The sequence below is a fragment of the Phyllostomus discolor genome, chromosome 4 (assembly GCF_004126475.2).
Source record: "Phyllostomus discolor isolate MPI-MPIP mPhyDis1 chromosome 4, mPhyDis1.pri.v3, whole genome shotgun sequence".
Classification (NCBI taxonomy): Eukaryota; Metazoa; Chordata; class Mammalia; order Chiroptera; family Phyllostomidae; genus Phyllostomus; species Phyllostomus discolor.
In genome coordinates, this window is record NC_040906.2 from 7,382,413 (window position 1) to 7,404,582 (window position 22,170).

Below are 22,170 nucleotides of genomic sequence, written 5' to 3' on the forward strand. Positions count from 1 at the left end.
AAAAGATTTTAAGAAACACTCCTTTAGTTCCAGCTCAAACCTGCTATCCTCTCTTCCATAATAGTGGTCCCAACCCAATGCCAGCCAACTTAATTGCTCCCACTTTACACGTTTGTAGCCTTTTTATGTACATGTCTGCAACATATTTAAGCTGGTTGCACAACACCGCTTTCTTACCTGACTGTGAGCTTCTGAAGTGCAGGTACCAGGCGTCTGCAGAATGCCTGCAATCGTTATTTGGTGAATTGAATTAAAATGGTCTAAAGGGAAATTAAATTTTATCTTGGTTTGGCTTCTTCCAGAAACAGACGCTGAGATAAGGATTTAAGTGCAAGGAACCTTTGGAATGTGCCGGAAACATGGGTGGGGAGCAGGGAAGGGGGGCAGGGAAGGAGAAAAAGCCAACGAAGGGGGTGCTATCAAGCCAGCCACCGCATGTGAGTGGAGCTTAACCCTGCGGGGAATTTCTCAAAAATGTAAAACACCGACACCAACATCAAACCAAAGGGAAGTAGAAAGCTCCGCAGCTCAGAGTTAAGCCTCTCTAGGGCGGAGGAGCGGGGGTGTTTTGACTCTCCCTCTCTGCCATTGACTGATTGAGGCTGCCCAGGGGTGTTCATCTACTACACTTTGCTCCTGAGGTTCTGGAAAAAGGCCCAGACAGAGGGAAGCAGGTACTGACGTGGAAGTTACTGGGGGGCCGGAGCCGGGAGGCCTGAGGGCGAGCCTTCCATAGGACACGATGATGAAAATGGCCAGAGGCACGCTCTTTGTTTGAAGTGGGGGAACTCCTGCTTTCTCATGGTCCTTCTCCTGACGTTGAAGTCCAGCTCCATGAAGACGGGAAACCTGCCTGCCAACCCGGTCTGCCCAGCGGGGTCCCTGACTCGATAAATAAGGGAGTTAATGAATAAACGCCGAGTAAACCCGCACGAGGAATTAAGAGCTGCGTTCTTTTTCTGTGTGCTCTAATTCAAGGGAGGTCAGAGCAGGCGAGACACGGCTGGTAATGAAACCTGACAGGTGTCAGGTGCTGTTTTGCTTCAAGAGCTCTTAGGAAGCAAACAAACGAACCACAAGGTAGATTTTTTTTTTTCCTGCTGGTGGCCTGGGCTGCTTGTTGAATCGTTGACATTTCTATGAAGGGTGACCTAGAGTCAGATTCAAGTCCACTGAATTCAGACAGGCCCAGGCCACGTCCTGCCCACGTATTTTGGGGTCTACTCCTGAACTATTTAACCTTATCCTGGGTTCAAGTACAGCAAAAATTAGCAGTGTTGACTGGGGTGGCCAGTGAAATAGCTGTGCGCATGAGGAGTCCACATGGTGAGAACCTCTTCTTTCTGTTCCGTGCTAACTCCCTGCCCCCCCAAACCTGTGTGTTGAAATCCTAACCCCCAGTGTGTCAGCATGTGACCCTATGTAGCCATAGGGTCTTTGCAGAGGTAATCAAGTTAAACGGAGGTCATTAGGGTGAGACCTAATCCAATACGGTGTCCTTACCGAGGAGGACGCTGGGACTCAGAGACAGGCGTACACAGAGAAGAGATGGCTTGAAGACCCCCAGAGAGAAGACAGCCACGTGCCTGGGGTGACGCACCTGCAGGCCAAGGAACGCCAAGGCTTTCCAGCTGACACCAAAAGCTAGTCCAGGCAGGGTTGTCCCAGAGAGCGTGGCTCTGCGGACACCTTGATTTTGGAGCTCTAGGCGCCAGAACCCTTAGTTCAGGGGTGTCACACTCATTTTCACCGGGGGCCACATCAGCCTTGCAGTTGCCTTCAAAGGGCCGAATGTAATTTCAACTGCTTAACGATTAAGGAGCAGTTACATTTATACGGTCCTAGAATTATTTTGGCCCTCGGAAGGCAATGGGGAGGCTGATGTAGCCCCCGGTGAAAATGAGTTTGACACCCCTGGGTTAGACGTTACATTTCTGTTGTTTCTCACCACCCAATTTTTTGGTACTTTGCTATAGCAGCCCAAGGAAAGTAGAACCCTTTGTTTTCTTGTGTTATTTTTGACAAAGACTCCTCCAAATGGTTGTCTCTTCCCTCTTTTCTTCCTCCTTTTTGCTTGCTTTCTTGTGCATGCTGCATTGGTTCACATTTGGTGTTTACCTGTGGTTGGTTCCCTGGGGTTAGGAGGGACAGACCATTGAGAGGACAGAGAAGTCCTTCTTCAGGTATTTGGCTGTTACTCTGAAGGGAGTCGTTTTTCCCACGGAAATGGTTTGCCGTCTCTGCCAGCATCCGGTGCGGATGAGCCCCTGCTGCAGTGGCAGTCCGGTGAGACAGGCCTGAGGGATGGCCTTCACCTCCCACTGGGGGCGCACGGGGGCCTTGTGGGCAGAGCTTGTCCTCTCCAAGGGCGTGTGTGTGGTCTCAGTGAACGCTGGTGAGGCCGCTCCTCACGGTCTCATGTCTGAGAGTCCTCAGCATCCTGCTGGTGAGCCTGGAGCTTTGTGGGGTTGTGCACCGGGGCCGGAGCACATTTGAGGTGGTTTTCCAAACAGGGAGCGTGTTCAGTTGGTCCGTGCTAGCTGGTGGCGATACATAGGCAAGGGCTAGAAAGGAGCGAGGTCAGAGAAGAACAGCGTGACCCGGGTGTGCGTTTCATCTGAAGCCATTGTCTTTTCATTTCGGTAGCGTTGTTTTCCTTCACTCACTTAATCATTTGTTTACTCATTACACATTCATTTAGTGACTGCTCCCCATCAGGGGCTCTGCCGGAGGCAAGGGATACAAAGGAGAACGGGCAACACATAAAGAGCACATGCATGTGTTGCAGGTGGAATGAGAACACTGATTATTGTTCAGGCATGAAGCAGGCAGAGGTGGGAGGCGGGGAGTTTCAGGAAAGCCTTCACTGGTGATCATAATTGACAGGAATGTCAATCAAATATTAGTTGCTGTCTCCCTCCATGGGGGCAGCTTTTCTCTACTCTCTCTTCCTCCCCCTCTCCCTCCACCTTCTCTTCATAAACTCCCTTCAAGGTAGCAGGTCTCGCAAATGAATTCCCTGTCCTCTGATGACTTTGCAACACCGCGCTCTCCGCCGAGCCTGATCAAAGCCAACGCTGGCTGGCTGGAGCTCCGGCATGCCACCTTTCTGACCACTTGAAGCCCGGGGACAAAATTATTTTTAGTTTCCTTCCAACCTGCCAAAATAATGTTCAATCCTGTATCAACCGACGCATCGTCCTGCAGAGGAATTTTTGTGCAGCAAAAAGGAAGTGACAATAAAACCCACTGTGTGGGGCTGTAAATAAATACATGTGTGTTTATAACATGCACCTGCTGCATCGTGATGGTCCGGGTGCTCACGGGCACTGTGAAGCCATGCATTTCCAAGGCACATGGGAGGCTGTCGTGCAACTGCACTTAGGGGCTGAAGGGAGCCCTGGAGGGGAATGCGAGAAACCGTCTTTGGAATCTTACCCATGTAACATTCCGTTTGGTTCCCGAGCATCATGTGTTTTGTGGGACTTCTTTTCATTCTTTTACAAGTGTGTTCATGCTGTTGGGTTTGCATTCTCTTCTCTGTGCCCTCGTTTTTTGGCCACACACAAAACGAATTAAGAGAAAAGCAATTCATTAGGAGGAGACAAAGCCATGAACAGAACCAGACTCGGAGACTACTCAAATGTGGAATTGAAAAAAATAATTTGGTTAATATATCAATGTTCTGGTGGACAGAGTGGGGAGCGTGTATGAATAAATGGGGAATTTCAGCAAACAAATGGAAACTGTAGGAAAGAATGAGCTGGAACTGCTAGGGAAACAACAGCAGTAACAACAGAGGAGCAGGGGTGAAGTCTGGGATGAGCTCGTCAGGAGCCCAAGTGCAGCCCAGGAAGAATAAGTGAACTTGAAGACAGACCATCGTATTGACTGTGTTGATTTTATTTTATATTTCATTGGTTTCTCTTCTGACTTCTATTATGTGGTTTCTTCTCTTCACTTTGGGTTTTAATGCCATTGCCTGGAAATGATAACGTCAGTGTCACTTCTGGGTAGGTTCGTTTTTTTTTTTTTTAATATCTTCTTTTTTAAAGATTATTTATTTATTTATTTTTTAGAGAGGGAAGGGAGGGAGATAGAGAGAGAGAGAAACATCAATGTGCGGTTGCTGGGGGTCATGGCCTGCAACCCAGGCATGTGCCCTGACTGGGAATCGAACCTGTGACACTCTGGGTAGGTTTTGATTGATTTATTCATCTCATTATTTTATGGGTTCTATTTCCCCTGCTTATTTGTATGTCTGGGGATTTTTGATTGAATGTGAGACATTTTGACTTTTATCTTGTTCGTTGCTGTAGATTTTTGTATTCCTATAAATATTCATCAACGTTTTCTTTTTGGCAGAATTCAGTTAAATGACTTCAAAGCACGTTGATCCGCTTGGATCTGCTTTTAAAGAATTGCGAGTGGAACCAGAGTTGCACTGACTCGAGTGCTAAGGGTTGCCCACCCCGGAGAGCAGCAGCCCCCTGGAGTACTCCGCCCAGTGCCCTAGGACTCGTGCGGTTGTCCAGCCTGGCTGGTGGGACCAGGCACGTTACTGGCTCTGTGCGAACCAGCACTCTAATCTCTAACCATTTCACTGGTTAGCTTCCTTTTATGTGTACACTGATGACTACTCAGCTGAACATTTCAGGGGACCCTTGCAGGTTTACAGAGTTCCCCCTCTCTGTGGATCCCTTTTCTTTTTCGTGTCCTCAGGCTTGCATCCCTGTCTCCTAAGCTCTGGGACTGGGTGGGGTCCTTTTGGGATTTCTCCTCCCTGCACTGCACGCTGCGCACTCTCTCAGGGTCGTAAGCTGGACAGGGGTGCAGCTCGCCTCATGGGTTTCATCTTTCAGAGATACCCGGTGTCTCACACATTGTTGTTTCATAGTTTTTTTTTCCAGTTTATTTGGTTGTTATAAGTGTCAGTCTTAATTTGGCCCCTGGTACTCCATCTTACTTGAAAGTGAAAGTCAAAAATGCTGAAATTTAGCAGTTTAATTATATGCAGTGAACAAGATACACCACCACGGTTGTGTGGGAACACCTTACACAGAGAACAACAGATTCCTAGTTCCTGGCCCATGCTAGTTATGTGGAAAGACAGACAGACATGTCGGCCTCTTTATATTATCACTTCTCTCTATTATTCTTTCATCCATGCTCTTTCCATTGAATTTTCGTCATTTAAACATAGGTGTGCGTTTGGGCAGTGAACATACAGTGCGGAAGGCAGATGGTGTGTGAGCGAGCTGTGCCTTGGAAACTCGCGTGGTTTTATTAACCAGTATCACCCCAATAAATCCAATAAGTAAATACAAAAATAAATATGTGTGAATTCCGCAGTATATCACCTTTTTTTTTTTCCCCAGGAGTGGGTGGAATTTTTGTTCTTCGTTCCTAGCCTTTGCTGTTTTCCATCAGGGTTGCCATGCGAAGGCCCGTGCGGGTCAGGCGAATGGTTAGAGGAGTGAAGGCGGCAGCGCACGCAGTGACTGAGAAAACAGTCCCTGGTATTTAGTGCGGGAAGGAATGCTGCAGTGGGGGGAAGAGGGACCCTGGCGCGCTGCAGAGGAGCATGTCTGAGTAAGTAAGGGAGAGGGCACGGCCAGCGAGAGCTAATTGTTGCCATGACAGCATGCAAGTCGCTCTTGCAGATCCTCTGAAAAAGGAGTGGAAATGCACATTCGAATCATATACACCCCAATATGTAACTACTCTTCAAATTCAAGCAGTCCGCAAACCTCATAAAACATTTACAGGCCAAATGTGCCTCCTTTTGAGCTGAGGGCTTGTAATCTGTGTTTCACAATGGTTCAACTGTTAACATATAGAAAAACGGCTTGGAGGATGACAGAAACAAATTAAACTAAAAATAGAGCAAGTGTGTGTATATTTCATATCAGTAACAAAAAAAAATGACTATACACACACGCACACACTCCCCCGAGGGAGCCTTTCACGAGCCTCGTGGGCTTTTTGCAAACTCTGTGGACGGGGAGCTATTTTTTGTGCCCCTCCCACATAATCTTTGGAGGGAATCTGTGATATTCAAGAGAAAGGCTTCCATAATTAAAACTGCCTGAATAAGTATGGGTGTGTGATCTTGAGTATTTTCAGTTCGTTTAATAATAGCTATCACTTTAATAGATACAGACAGTCTTTTAAATTTGTCAGTGTCTGGATGTAGGCTTTTCAAACTAGGCTGCAACTTTCTGAATAAGACACTTCCTAGAATAATTGGCAGCCATAAGGCAAATGCCAAGTTGGTGTAGGTAGGTCTTTCTTTTCTTGGTGTACTAGATCAGCATAAACGGCATTAAAAATTAATCCTTCAAGTCACATAGTGCCATTTCATGTATGCCTGGCTAGAACTGGGGAGACTGTTCAGCCCTAAACAAAACCCCTTGCATGAAAACATATTTAAACGAAAGGTGAATTTAGTTAAGTAAAATGAAGCAAGACAGGCTCTTTGTGTGGAAAATCCAGTGGAGGACGTGGCTGGGGTGTGCCTGAGTGAGGAAGGGTCTCAGCTCCGGGAATCCCCAGGGTGGGGCAAACAGTGTCAGCCAGGTTGATGGGGACTCAGATCTGGTGCCTGCAGGCTGGGGGTGGGGGTGGGGGGGCGGGGCTCACACAGGAACAACAGCTCCTGCCATCACTTTTGCGAAAGCTGCCTGAAAGCTGCCAGTCCTGCCTTTGCCCTGAAGCCAGATAATTCATTTCCTCCCCTTACATCCCTGGTGCCTTTCCAGCTGCGGCCCCAGCACCGGAGCTCAGCACTGGTCCGCGTGCATCAGCAAGTATCTCCTTCTGTGGGCCCTTTACGAGGAACACCGAGGGCTCCACGAGCTTCTGCCTCATTCAGCCCCAATCTCCGATGGTTTTTACAACCAGAAGTGATGGGGACTCTTTTTTCCTGGCACTGGAGCCCTTGGCTGAGACCCCTGACTCCTCAGAGGGCACCTCTGCAGGGGAGATATCTCTCCTGATTTTTAACAGCCACTCCTGGGTGTGGGGCCACCCCCTTCCTTGTCCTCCACGCCTCCTACCAGTCTGGATGTGGCTTCTTCTGTATGTCCTTAGTTATAGGACTTCTGTTCAGCCAGATTTCAGGCGGCGGTTCTGGAGTTTTGTCACCATTTTGATGTGGTCGTGAGAGGTGAGCGCCGCACAGAGGCAGAACTGCCGTCTTGCCTGGAAGTCCCTCTTTCATTCACTTCTGCTGTCTATTTAACAGAAACACTTTTTTCTTTCTTTTATGTTTTTTTTTTCTGTGTACGTGTGAAAATGCTAGAATGACTGTTTAGAAGCAAAAATCTAAGAATTTACACTAAAAATGGTGCATGAAAGATCTTACTAAAGATCACAAAAGAGTATCACCATTGTTCCTTTCCTCACAGGTGGGGCGCGAATGCACCTTTTTAAAGAGTAAGTGCTATCCAATGTTAGGAAGTACCACCGAGGGAATTCTTACATACCCCACGACGTAATAAAACGAAGCGTGGTCACGAACAAACGTCGAAGCCCCGCTGGTTTTTGTACACCCATGTGCATGAGTCGGGTACTGAAGTTTTCCACGACTTTCACTCACCCACTTGTTCCCTGTGGTTCTCTCAAGGGGACCATTTGCAGTGCTGTTGAAGTCTGATGAGGGCATTACTGGCTCGGTCATTTGCAAGTTAAAACAGACCATTGTAGCCAGCCTTCAGAATGCAAGGAGGAAACCAGGGGTTGAAACCGGAATGCCTTCCCTTCCGTGTGAGCGAGGATTGTGGTCCAATTATAATTATCCCAGAAAAAGAGCAAGCAGCATTCGCCTTCCAAAGATGCTTTATATGCGCAATGCAGAGTCAATACCAAGGTGGGATCCACCCAACCTGAATTGATATCATATGTAAATCCTCGCCTGCTAAACTGTCAGAGACTCGTGTCTGAATAGGAGTAGGACAAGCCAACTGTAAAATTATACAGGGCATGGCAGCCATTACCCCAGCTGCATAATGGGGCTCGATTTAGAAGCTGTGTTTTAAGGTCACACATAAAGCACCACATGCAGAAAGCCGAGCTTTGTTAATTCGTCTGGGGCAGCACCCTAGTTTTCCACAGCACAGAAGGGAAGTTTTCACTTCCCTTCTCTCGCAATGAATAACGCATCTTCTTTCTGAAATGCTGCGTGTCTCGCTGGGGAGCAGCGGCTCTGCTGGCCTCCTCTGTTAGGTTCCTCTTTTATGGCCCTTTTTTTTGTTTGTTCATGCATAGAACAAGCGACATTGTTCTCGACGTGATATGACACAGTATTTTAAAGTTGACAGATGAGTAAACTGAGGCCCGGGAAGGACAAGGGCACGCGGTTCTGACAGAGCTGGTTATAGCTCTGGGTCTTCGGGACCCTGCAGGACAGCTTGCCACCCAGACTGGGTGTCCCTGCAGGGGTACTGTGTGGCTGTCTTTGAGGCTTGGAATTTATATCATTTTGGCTGTAGCTCAGCGGGCTTTATCACAGATCGGAATAACCTGGGTACTATAATACCTTCTTTAGGTAGATTATTATTCACTGCCTTATCATTAAGGCGCAGCCTGTTCAAATAACTAAGTGCAAGATTCATTTTAAACACACACAAACACACACACACTCACACACATATAATATTGCTTTTCATTTCTGCAGTTTAGCATTTATGAATTCTTTCTCAGCTTTTCATTAGTGGCTCCATTTAATTTTCACAGGTGACTTCTTATTAAAAACTCATTTGTATTGCTGAGGCTCCTGTAGTTGCAAGGATTAGACACCTAATTCAGGCTCGCTTACAGCACAAAAGGGGGTGTATTGGTTCATATGCTCAGTGAGACCGTGGGTGGATCCGAGTCAGACGCAGCTGAATCCAGGGTCTCGGCGACACCAAGTCTGTGACGCTCCACTTCTCAGTGCTCCTTGTCTCCGTGTGGTCTCATTCTCGGGCTGACCTTGGCAGGTGGGCAGGTCAGCAGCGGCTGCAGACTCGCAGCATGCCAGTCTAGCAGGCCTACCTGGCCATGCTTCAGAAGAGCGTGCTCAGCCAGTCTCGAGTTCCCCCTGCATCAATCAATGCCTTTGACTGGGGGCATGTGGACTGCAATGGTCGGCCTGTGTCGCGTATTCTTTCCCAGTGTCAGGGGGACAGAGAGTGTGACGAGTGGCCAAAGGAAAGAGGCAGAAGAGTGTCCCTATCAGAAATAGCTATAGTCGTCACACATCTACCACCCCAAAATGTGCAAGAGCACCTCAGAGTTAGCATTACATCAAAATGTTAATTCCAGCCCTGGCTGGCATAGCTCAGTGGATTGAGCATGGGTTGCGAACCAAAGTGTCTCAGGTTCAATTCCCAGTCAGGGCACATACCTAGGTTGCAGGCCACGACCCCCAGCAACCGCACATTGATGTTTCTCTCTCTCTCTCTTTCTCCCTCCCTTCCCTCTCTAAAAATAAATAAATAAAGTCTTTAAAAAATGTTAATTCCCTCTAAGAAGATGTAGTATTGGAGACTCAATGATTCATCAAATAAGATCATCTTTTATTTCCCCCTGTACTTCTGTCCTTTCACAGTGGGCAAAAGGACGAAACCATTAAAGAAAAAATAATTGGATCATTTTCTCTATTTCACTTTTCAGTATTCTCACCATCTCTCTTTAGCGTTTCTGACAAACTTGTCACAAAAATGTGCAGTTGGCGTTTGGTGTCACCGTCTGCACCTGCTGTGAGAAAAAACCCTTTTAAGCAGAGACTAACGCTCTCTGGGGCCCAGCTGCGCCTGTGCGTCTGGCCGGAGGTGGGTAGGTGTTCCGTGAGGGCATGGCGAGGAACAAGCTGGGACGCCCCTGCCTGTCTGGAGGTGCCAAGGCTCCTAAGAGTTAGGTAGCTGGGGTTGCACAACTCATTTTGTTGACGTTGGAATTTGAGCTCTGTTATCTTCCTAGCCCCAATTTAAGTTAAAAAATTCTCTGAAAGATTAAAAAATTTATTTTTAGAGAGAACAGAAGCTGGGTAGAGAGGGAAAGAAACATCAATTAGTTACCTCTTGTGCGTGTCCACAACAGGGGACCCGGCCCACATGTGCCCTGACTGGGAATCGAACCAGTGACCCTTTGGTTCGCAGGACGATGCCCAACCCACTGAACTCTACCAGTCAGGACTGACACGTTTGTTTATTTCTTTTAACTGGCTCTCAAGCCAAGTCACCACGGGGACCATGTGTGTGCCAGTCTGGAACGTTCAGTGTCTCCGTGTGCTCAGTGACAGATCCAGTTGTGAAGACACTAGGTCCCACAACGGGGACAGGAAGACCGTCTCAGCATCTCTGAGCAGGGTGGTTGTCTAGTCCTTTGAGAACAGAGTCACTTCTAGTGCCATTTTCAGGAACTTGCTGTGTGGATGTCAGGCTGCGCTGAGCTGTGGTTTTGTGGCTTCTCCTAGACCTACAGCGGAACGGCAGACGGGGACAGTGTCCCCAGCAGCTCCTTGCCTTGTCTTCAGGCGTAAATGCTCTCCCCTTTATTGTCAGCAGCAAACCAGCTTCGTCCCTTCTCTCAGGGATCCCTGTTTCTCCTCCCAAGCCCCACTCCCTCGGTTGGACCAGAATCAATTAAGAACAAAGACAGATTTCCAGCTTAATATGAAAACTTGCATTACAGGTTTAAAAAATACAAGTCAGCCCTGGCTGATGTGGCTCAGTAGATTGAGCCTGTGAACTGAAAGGTTTTTGGTTCGATTCCCAGTTGGGGCACATGCCTGGGTTGTGGGTCAGGCCCCCAGTTGGGGGCGTGCAAGAGGCAGCTGGTTGATCAATGAGTTTTTCACATGTTGATGTTTCCCTCCCTCTCTTTCTCCCTCCCTTCCTCTCTCTCTAAAAGTAAATAAATAAAATCTTAAAAAAATACAAATCAATACATCCCTGGGAAACAGAAGGGCAAGCCTCTTTCCTATTTACAAATGTATCAGGGCTGGCAACTTGGTGTCCTCAAAGGTGCCTGTGTCGGTCAGGGTGGAATCAGAGAGGGAGAGCTGGTGGGAGATATCTATTGAGATTTATTCAAGGAATTGACTCATGCAGTTTGCAGGGGCTGGTTAGACAGGAGTCCAGTCCCGAGGAGACGCTGTTGGAAGGGTGGGCTGGACTCTCAGGCGTGGACGGAAACGGCTGTCTGAGCGTGGGATTTCTTCTTCGTGGAAGCCTCAGTGTACTGGTAAGCTGAGGTCGCTCAGTTGATCAAATCAGTCCCACTCTGATGATCTAGGATAGCCCCCCTTACTTCATTCAGTTCAGCTGATTATGGCCTTTAATCACATCTGCAAAATACCTTCACAGCAACGCCAAGGTGCTTAATGTTTGATTGAATAACGAAGCATGATAATCTAGCCAAGGTGATGTAAAACTGACTGACATCGGAATGGCCAGTTGGAGTTCTAGTAGATTCTATGTGGACTTGTAAACCGCTGTAAGCCCTTGGGATACGGCATTGCATAAAACAGTTTCTGCTCCCATGGTGTTCGTATTCTAGTGGAAGATCACAGACCATAAAGTAACAAAAGAACATAAATTTATAGTGGTGATATGTAGTTGTAAGAATAATAAATTGGGAAAGGACTAGACAATGATGAGTATATATAGCTACATAATTTGTGGGGCTCAGTACAAAATGGAAATTGAGTGTCTTCTATTCAAAAAGTTGAGGAAAAAAATGTCATTAAAGGTACTAAAACCCAAATCTTTTTCTTTCTTTTATGAATCTCTGAAATAGTCGTGGTGTTTTTTTCTTCTTCTTAATGCTCTTCTAAGTAAAGAAAAATTTAAAGTTATTACCATGAATTTACCATTCATCATTACATTGCAAATTCCCCACTTTAAATGCAAATAAGAGAGCTGAATGACTGAAATTACACAAGTTTCACTTCCCAGTTCGTACACGCTCTCGTGTTTTGTTCCTGCCAGGACAGTGGGAGCACTCCGCAAAACTAACTCTCCTGTTCTTGTTTCACTTCTAATACATGGACATTCCACGGACACTGTCTTTCATTTACTGATTAGCGAGGAGGGACCAGAAGGAGGAGGAGCGGTGGTCGCCCTGCCTGTCCCTGTCCTCCTATGTTATGATTTTCAGCCTGAGTGGTTGCCTAACACAGGGAAGTTATATGAACCAGAAGGATATGGTAGGGTTCCTTGATCATTGTTCCAACACAGCTGACTTCTGTCTGCATGTGAAGCAGTGTGTACTGAGTCACAGACTCGGCATGCTTACCTCGCACTCACTTTGCGTCTTATTGAATTTTATACATCGGGGAGGGGGGCACACTTTGTGTGCATCCTTATACTCACGAGGGATTCCACCGTTCCATCAGACTTAGCTTATACAACACAAGTTCAGAGAGAAAGGGATCAAGGATTCTTTCTCTGAATCTCTCTCTGGTATAGTCATGGTGGGTTTTAAACCATGAACGTTAGACTAAGCATAGAGCCCTCCTATGGAGGGAGGGACCCCATGTGATTGCACAGGTTGCATGCCCATGAAGTATGTGTATATTCGTGTGTGGGTATCCGCATGCTACTTTAGATGATGTGGATAAGGAAGGACTGTCTCATAGGGCGACATTGGGTCAGGGTCCCCAAGAAGGTGAGGAAGCACACTTGCAGATACCTAGGTCAAGAGTAGCGCGTTCAGAGGTTCCAAGTCACATGTGTCTGACTTGTTCTCAGAAAGTAAAGAGGCCGCTGAGGCTGGGTCTAAGCAAGTGAGGAGTGAGGGCTGGGAGATGAGGTCAGAGAGGCAGCGGGTCCGTCCCTGAATCATGCCTGGGCTCGAAGGCCAGACTTGGAGTTTCTCTATGAGAAGGGGCGAAGGCCTGGGAGAGTTTTAGCAGTGGGGTGACACGTCATCATGAGGTTTTAGAAAGATCCTCCTGGCTTACTGTGTGGTAATCCTCTGCGCGGGGGCGAGGTGGGGAGTGGTTGGAGCAATGTGGAAGGTGCTAGACCAAACAAAGATGGAGCCTGGACCGGGTGCAGACATAGCAGTGATGCAATATGCTGGAGCTCTGCATATGTTTCTGACCAGCAGGAGCTGCACGTAGATTGGATATTTACTTCACTGAGAAATACTCACTTTCCCAACGTTCCAAAGCCAAGGCATACATAGCAGAGCTGAGGGATGCAGAGGTCTTGCGTTCTTTTTCACCAATTTTTTCCCTTTGCATTATCTCTGAACTTCCCCCCAAATTGCTCTTTAGCATCCTCTCTTGAATGTCTTCACTTCTTTAGTGAAACTCAGCAGGGATTTCCATCTCTAGGATTTCATCTGTCTATGTCACCCGGGAAGACAGTCTCAGAACAAGGTCGTGGCCACTCTCCCATGGCCCGTGCTCTCACGATGTCTGGGGAGCGCTGGCTTCCTCCACGTTTTCACTCGGCAAGGTCCCCACAGTCCTTCCCCTCTGTGTCACTCGCCATCTCTCGGCCTCCTCGGTGAAGACAGGGGTAACGACATGCCGAGTTTGCTGCTGGGTTGTGTGTGCCATTGCGCATGCACACTTCCAGATGATTTACACTGAATTTGACTTATTGTCTTTCCTGCTTTCCAGCACTTTCAGACCATGCTGAAGTCTAAATTGAATGTCCTGACACTGAAAAAGGAGCCCCTCCCCGCTGTCATCTTCCACGAGCCCGAAGCCATCGAGCTGTGCACCACCACGCCCCTGACGAAGAGCAGGGCTCACAGCGGCTGCAAGGTACGTGGCGTGCGGCCCGCGGAGACTCTGGTGGGACAGACGAGAGGACTTAACACGCTCGATTCACAATGGCAGCATTTTTAGAGAATGAAAATGTTCAACAACTAACAAAATAAGCTCAGTGAGTGATGGTAGTATGAATTCATGTCCCGATTTTTCTTAATGCCTTAGCATGCTTCATAATTTGGGGGGGGGGCGGTAATGTGAAAGACGTAAGTTTAAGGCTGTGTAAAAACAAATAGTGTTCTTGCCATATTTTTATAGCCCTGTGGAACTTCATGTGAACGTTCTGTCCGTAATGATAATTTAGTTCCTCCTTTTGTATTTGCCGTCTGAATAATACATATCTTATCGCATAAAAAACAAAACAAGTTTCTCAACACTTGCACCCTATGAGTCCTTTGGGGGTAATTTTGTATTTTTGTTTTGCTTCAGCTCTCAAAATTTATACTAATATTCATGCCTTAGAATCCACTAAAAACATTTCCTGTTTATGGAAACTGTGATGCCAACATAGAAAGAGAGCTGGAAAGGAAATGTGTGACTTCGGTACACTTTTGGATTCTTTCATGCGATACTCTCTTTTACACGAGTCGATGAGTTTAGATGTTGATTTAGAGGTAACAAAACAAAATAGTTTTTTGCACATTTTGCCACCAGAAATTTGTTTTGAGTTTCGGGGGGTGGGAAACATGCTTGTTTGCCTGTGGATTTCTTTTATAACCTTGGAGAGTTATACACTCCTTCCCTCACTGCCTTCCAGGTTGGGGAAGCAAAGGTCCGTTGATCTTCCTCGTTGGGGTGTTCTGTCCTCTCCCGGGTCCTTGCATAGCTGTGGTCGGATTGGGGCCTACGGCAGTCTGGAGCGATGGCGAGGTGCACAAAGCCTCACACACACGCGTCTGTTCATCCCCCAAATGCACACTGGGTGCCCGCTGGCTGCCCGACACTGGGGGCTGTGTGAGCAACCCCGGCAGCAGCTTTGTGGGCTTAACTGCTGGTTGGAAGAGGCGGGAGGAGAAAACACAGGGAAACGAGCATGGGTTGGAGAGAAAGCCGGTCTGTGAAGAGCTTGTGGAAGAATCCTGTGGGCCGAAGGAACAGGGCATGCTAATTCTCCAAGGGGGACATGGTCTAGTGTGCTTTAGAATGGAAAGCAAGGGGCCAGTGTAGCTGGGAAGTTGAGAAGGCTATGGTGAGTGGTCTAGTTGGGTGGGGAGTTCAAGTGTAGAGACCCTGGTTGTCATGGAAAGGAGTTTTTGTTCTCATTACTACGAGGAGCCACTTGGAGGGATTGAGGCAAGCAAGTTATAGGAAGCCATTTAAAAGAGCAACTTTATTTTAATTAAATTTCATTTTTCCATTACAGTTTCTATGTCATATTATTTTTGTGGTAATTTCAGGTGTACAGCATAGTAGTTAGACCATCACACACTTTACAGAGTGATCCCTCTGATATTTCCGCTTCCCACCTGGCACCACACATAGTGACCACGATGCTGTTGTAGTCACATGCTGTACTTGACGTCCCCGTGACTGTTCCGTAACTCCCGATCCGTACTTCCCAGTCCTTTCCCCTCTTCACTCAGCCCCCCAGTGCCCCTCCCCTCTGTCAACCACCAGTCTGTTCTCTGAATTCATGAGCTTGTTTCCGTTTTGCCCGTTCATTTATGTTGTCCTTTAGACTCCACATGTAAGTGAAATCCTACGGAACTGGTCTTTGTCTGCCCCACTGGCCATGCACATGCCACAGCTTCTCTCTCGGGCAGTGTCGGCAGTGTCGGTGGGGATGCAGACTGGTGGGGCCGCTATGGCGAACAGTATGGAGGGTCCTCAATACATTACAAACGGAGCTGCCGTATGACCCAGCGATTCCACTGGTGCGTGAAAGAGCGATGTCAGAGGGTAACCTGCCGCCAGGGGCTCCAGTTCAGCTGGAAAGCGTGGGTCCACGGCCCTGGCCTCCCGTCACATCGGATTCAGGGCTTTTGGGGAATTGACGATATAAAGGAATTATGAAAATGCTCCCTTGATTTAGAGTGGATATGAGATGAAATTGGGTTTTCCGTCCTTTAGAGATGCCCTACAGTCATTTCGAATTCTGTTCCAGTTGAGGACAAAGGAGCCCCTCGGAAGCAGGATGACATGGGTGGGGCCGAGTCTCGGAAGAAAGGCGTACTTTGCTCAAGTTCGCAGAGTGTGTTTAAGTGGGAGGGAAGAATGCAGTTACAGAGTAGAAAGATCTAACAGTCCAATCCAGACGTGGAAGAGGGGTGCATGTGTGTGTTTACATATGTGCGTATATACATATGTACATGCGTGCACACTCTGTGAGAGAGAGACCTGGTAGGAGAATGAACACTCATTGCTCTGGAAAGGAACACAGGGTTCAAGACTCACAGCTGATTTTATTCCCTGTGTACTGCCTCAGGTCGTGGTCACTTAGTTTACTTCTTAAAGGGCATTGAAAATGATAGAAGGGGGTGAGAAGGGCAGCCGCAGAGAGTGGGGGCTGCCCTGGCGTCCGCGGAGGGGCTCGTGGACAAAGGGGAAACCACAGTGACTTCAGCTAGACACGGGGAAAACTTTCTCCCTTCAAGGTGCAAAACGCATCCCGCCAGGCCAGAAAACCTTTATGAACGCTCCATCCCTAGAAATCTTGAAGAAGAGGTTCGAGGCATAGATAACTGTGACCCTGGAATCAAGGACCTGGGCAACATCTCTTGAGTTGCTTGCCAGCTTTGTGGTTTTATTGGATAGGGGAAAACCTCCCATGTATCATTCTTTAGTTTGTATACTATTATACACTTTATACATTTACATTTTAACTGTAAATGTACTGGAGTCACAGCTTTTAATTCTCAGGGACAATGTTGCATTTGTGTCCAGAGTCATTCTTTTGTTAAAACAACAACAACAACAACAACAACAACAACAAAAAGGGTTAGATTTTGAACCTTGATATTTCTGTTTAAAATCTCCAGACCTCCCCCAATTTTTTTTCCCAGTCATCCCTTGGAACAAAGTGCAATGTTTCCTCTCTGATTCTTGCGAATAACTCCGCTCACAAGATGCCAGCTGCAGAAGGAGCTCTCCCCGGGGGCTCTCGCCTGCCAGGAATAATGAGCATGGCGTAGCGCGGGCCGAGCTGCGGGGCCAGCATCAGGGACCCCGGACCCCCATGGTCACACAGCTCTAGTTCTTCTTGCCCGGCAGCTCCCAGACTGTGCTTGCATACCTTTAGGTTTGGGGGAGAGAGAGAGAGGCAGGGTGAAGCAAAGGAAAGGGGAGTTGAAAATGGATTATGGTGCCTGATCTGTATTCTCCGTGGGTCCTCATGGGGTTGCCCTGCCAGGCTATTCATGTTTCGGGCAGCTGGGGCTTTGTGTGTTCTTCTCTATTGCAGCCACTTTTTCCCCCCTTTTTCCTGCAGTGGAGTTCTTTAGCTATACAACCCACTGTACGCTGTGAGGATGCTCCCCCCAGAACCCTGGCCGGGGCCGTTTGCAGGATCAGACGCTGTGTCTGATTTTGCAGCCACCACAATGGCCTGTCATTCCTGCCTCCTCCCGCCCAGCTCAGTGCAATCGTAGGCAGCTTCAGCTTGTTAGCAAACATTCATTTAATTAATAGTCAGTGACAGGCTGCTGTGTGCATGGGATTGTGGGGAAAGGAATCAGAGTGGGTGTTGTGGATAATGTGACTTACAGCCAAGCAGGATCAATAAGGTGAGCGTGCCCCCTCCCGCCCCTCCACATCGCCAGGGCCTCTGAGATTCCTGTGGGTACCAGAACCCCCTAGGGGCAGGTTCCTGCGCCTTTTTTTCCCCAGAGATTCTGATTCAGGCACCCGGCTTAGGGGTGGCAAACAAGAGCCGGCACTGAAAAACCAGCTGTGTCATTGACACCAAGGGACCCCTGGACCCTGCTTTGAACTCGAGAGCCTGAACCCCAGGGTGGTGGGTGGTAAAAGCAGTGTGAGTGGCACAGATGAGTGCACACAGTGTTTGGTGGGAGCTGGGGTGGGGATGGCGTGTGGGGGCTGGTGGGCACTCGTGGGGCTGGGGGGGGGTTGCCACACAGCGGACTGGGGGCTGGGGTCTGAGCAAGGGCCTGAGGGCCTGGTCTCACCTGGGAGGATGCGCTGGCTCCCCCACCTCTCCTCCTCCTGAGTGAGGCCCAGGGCTCGGCCCCCCGAGAAGCCCCTCTAAGGCCCTGCTGTCCCTCTTCCGATGTGTCAGGGCAGAAAAAGTGAACAATCTGGTTTCTGAGGAGGGCTTCCTGATTCTTAAACCATAACAACTTTTGTATTACTCTGTTTGAGGTCCTTTGCTGTTAGGAGTGACAGGTAGTCCCTGAGCTCTCAGAGAGGGTGTGGTCGGTTTATGGTCTCGTGGGGCGGAGAAGACAAGTTTCTGAGCTGAAGGCTTGCCAGGCGGTCCTCAGATGCTACCGTGTCATGCATGTACCAAATGGCCCAGAATTCCCACTTATCTTAACGAGTCCCTGACTTTAATTTATATAGGTTGAGAATTAGCATCGAATGTATCTACTGTCTACACGTATACCTTTGTGTTTATTTGATCAGTTATGTACCTAATTGGAAATAAAGTTATGTTTTCTCATTTTAGCCAAAACAGCAGTACGGAAGGGAGACACATTAATTATGTCGTGTTGTCACGCTCACTGAGGGCATCTTTGCAGCCCTGCCGCGGCCCAGGCCATTTTGGTCATGGCACAAATCCAACTATGCCAATTTTACAGACCTTTTTTTCCCTGCAAAAGGATAAATTTCTGATTTTGACATCAAGGTAGGCTATATATTATATATTTATATGATAACAAAATGAGATTCAGTCTCATGGTCTCTATCGGTTACTTTCCCTTGAATTCAGAGTAGGTGGTACTCAGTTCTCACTTATTTTTTCTTCGTTCTTTCTTGGACTGCCTTGTCAACGTCAAAGCACATCATTTCTGCTTGTCTCCCAAACACAGAAAGGTAGGAGTTGATGTGAGCTAACATGTTTGAGAGACAAGGTTTTATTTTTCTGCAGTTTTTGTTCTTTGTTGATTTATAAATTTCTGACTTCCTCCCTCCCTCCCTCTTTTCTTCTTTCATTGCTTTTTTTTTCTTTCTTTTTTTTTTTTTACCCATAAAAATATGTTGTATGCCCTCAGAGTGTTCCGGGTGTTGATAGGGACACCAAGGTAATGAATTCAGCTGCTTTGGGTAGAATAACAGAAAACCTAACAGGAATTACCTTAAATCACTGAAATTTACTTGCTTTCAAGTCTGCGAATCCAACAGGAAGAATGGGGGAAAGACGTGTTGGGGGACAGCAGAACAGGGTCCACTGCAAAAGAGATCGGCGTCCTGGCCTGGAGGGGGACAGCCCCACCCTGCGGGAAGTGCAGTGGCCCTGAGGGAAAGTGGGGTGTCCTCAGCTTGCTGAGCAGAGGTGACCCTTTCCTGAGTTGTTGCAGCCCCGCCCACCGCCCGGGACCCTTAGGGAGGGCGTTATTGCCTGCAGGAGATGAGCCGCAGTCTGAGGACAGGCCTCTCTCTCGGTCCTTGCGCAGGCAGTCCGGGTAAGCCCAGTGCCACGTGGAGGGGGTGGAGGGCACGCTCATTCACTGGAGAAATCCTGAGCTCCGCCCCCCTTTGCAGGCTTCTCATTCTGGGTCTCTCATGTGACAACCTGTTATTCAAGGTCAGGACAGGGCAAGAGAAGCACGATATCAGAAGAGGCAGTGAATTCACACCTGCAAAATGAGAGGTGTCTGTTGGACTGGGAGTGGACCACACCCGAAGGAAGCCTCGCCGCTGTGTGCATTTGGGGCTTCACGGGAGTCTGGCAGGGGCTGGGAGAAGAGGAGGGGGTGAGAAAGGCACATGCACACAACTTACGTGTATAAATACGCACCCACCTCTGATGTTTAAGGACCAGAGAGAGAAGGAAGGATCATTGGAAAAGAAGCATTGTGAAAACCCGAGGTTCCTCCTCCCCACCGGGCACCGAACCATCCTCAGCCTGTTCCTCCCTCTGCATCCTGCTCACCGTGCGCACTCTCCAGACCACTGTGTCCTAGCCTCAGAGGCTGGTTGAGCAGAGCACAAGGATCAAACTCTAGGGACGGCCGAAGCCCCAGTGTTATTGTTTTAGGGTTGGTCTTCATGTATACATATTTGAGATACAGACTACTTACGCCGCCACTGTGGTGCCCAGCATGGAAGCGTATTTTATTTGTGGTTGTAATGTAAACTTCTCCGCCGCGAGTCCCAGTTTATGGCTTTGAATTCTATGCTTTGGTCTTCCCATTGAGAGACCCGGCAGCTTCAGCAAAGTTGTTTATCCTTCGTGAGCTCACTTTTGTTATTTGATGACTAAAAATCTTTTCATACGGGAAGTGTCTTTATTTCATCTGACAAGACTCTTTAGAATGCAGAGCGTTACCCTGCCTGCGTGCTTGTTGAGTAGGTGCTCCAACTGCTTTCCAGGGTCGCTCTTTCCCGTGATTGATGGGCAGAGTACAGCTCTGTTTTCCATTGAGGAATTATCTGGGGACCTCCGGCACCTCCGAACTGTTTACTTCTCAGTGCCCACACAGCGTGAGGGTGGTGGCTGGAAATGGTCATCCTTTGCTCCAGGGAACCAGATTTGGCATCAAAGCTTAAGCTTTGGATTAACGTCCAAGGCTCCATCTTCCTGTATCTCGAAAGTTGTGATGTCACTGTCTACTTTAGCCTACTGCTTGCCTTTAAAAACTCTTGGGAGATCAGCAAGGATTTATTAGTGATACATGGAAAGACATTCCAAATGTCTAAAAGAGATCTAATATTTTTGCTGCACAGTCCTATGGAAACATGCAGACAATACAAATTCTGCTGTAGAAAGCATACTAACGTGGAAAATGTTCACATGAAATGGATTAAAAACCAGGTTGAGAAATGTTATTAGGTCTCTATTTTTGTAAAATGAAATAAAATTAAAATATATGCAAACATTTGTAAGAGAAGGCTCACACTAAAACGTGAACACAAGTGATGTGTAGATAGTAAGATTACGGGTCAAACTTTTGATTTTCTTATTTTTTCTACTTTCTAAATGTTTCCCAGTGAACAAGCACTACTTTTGTAATTAGTTTTTTAGAAGTAATTATTAAATAAAAAGCATTTGCTTTGGAGAAAAGTTTGCATGGAAAGCTATCTGTAAGAAACTCCATTCTAAATGGAGCCTTTTAGAAAACATTTTGTTTGGCTGGAGTATATGTTCAAGAAGTAAAAATTGTGGTCTTGGGATGTCTAAACATTTTTTAATTCTACCCTCATTTTTTTTTGTGAAAGTTTGGCCTGGTATGGAAAGATAGACTGGCAGTAATTTCTACTTAAAATTGCAAGGACACTGCCCAGTGACTTCTGTGTCATCTATGTCTTGGTGCGAATTTTCTCCTGAATTCATCCACTTGGAACATGGTAGGTTTTTTTTCCATTTGAAGACTCTTATTTCTTTGTTTTAGGACAACTTAAGTAAAATTCCGACATTCCTCCCAGTTTTGGAACCATTTAAGACATAAGAACTGTGACACAGATAGGTTAGATACAGGTATCGGTTTTCTAAAACTTGCTTTGGAGGACGCGACTTAGATGGGTAGGCTCACTGGAATTTCTAAAGCTTTCAAAGTTTTGTTGAAGCCCCTTAGTATGTTACTCTCTTTCATTCATTTTGCTCTTTTGTGGGTAAGGTCAACGTACCATCTTTACCCAGAAATCCTCTCTGAATCTTTAAACCCTCTCTGAATTGCTAATTTTAGCTCTTTGAACTTAACCTTGTTTTAAATTTTATCTGAGATGGAAACAGTGATCCCTAACTTACCTCACATATAGAGGGATATTTATAAAATACTCTGCACTCTTCCCAAGAGCAGAACTGTGTAAATAAAATGCTTTTGTTATTCAAATATAGCCCCCTTTGGTTGGGATGGAAAGGTCAATGAACTAGAGACCAAAAGGTAGCAAATGAGGTATGCATGTTAAAGTGGCAATAAATAACCCACATCATTAAAAGGTCATCAACATTTTTCTTAAATATGAACAGCTATCCTTATTGCATCTCTGAGTATTCCAACTCCTGACTACCCAGCGAGTAAATTATAAAAAGCACTGCGACAGCAGGTACAGATGTGTACCTTGGTGTGCCGAGCATTCCTTTATTTTTATTGAAAATATTATACATCCATTTCTTGGCAGGAAAAAATGATGTCTGGACTTCTGTGTGTACTGAGTTCTCTAAATGAGACATTAGTCAGATTGGCATTTATGAGTCACCAGCCATCTTCATAAGCCAAACCCAGGAATTATGAAATAATTTTACTCAGGAAGTGATGGGGATAAATGAGGTTTATTAT

At 47.1% G+C, this 22,170-nt stretch overlaps 1 protein-coding gene across 2 annotated transcripts in view; it reads left to right on the forward strand.

Annotated features, from left to right (window-relative positions):
- Positions 1-22,170, forward strand: part of PID1 (phosphotyrosine interaction domain containing 1) — a 203,542-nt gene that overhangs the window by 85,027 nt on the left and 96,345 nt on the right. For both annotated transcript variants that reach the window (XM_028509933.2, XM_036022750.1), the window contains exon 2: positions 13,619-13,765. In XM_028509933.2, the coding sequence (XP_028365734.1) occupies positions 13,619-13,765 (147 nt within the window). The remainder of the gene's footprint in view (positions 1-13,618; positions 13,766-22,170) is intronic.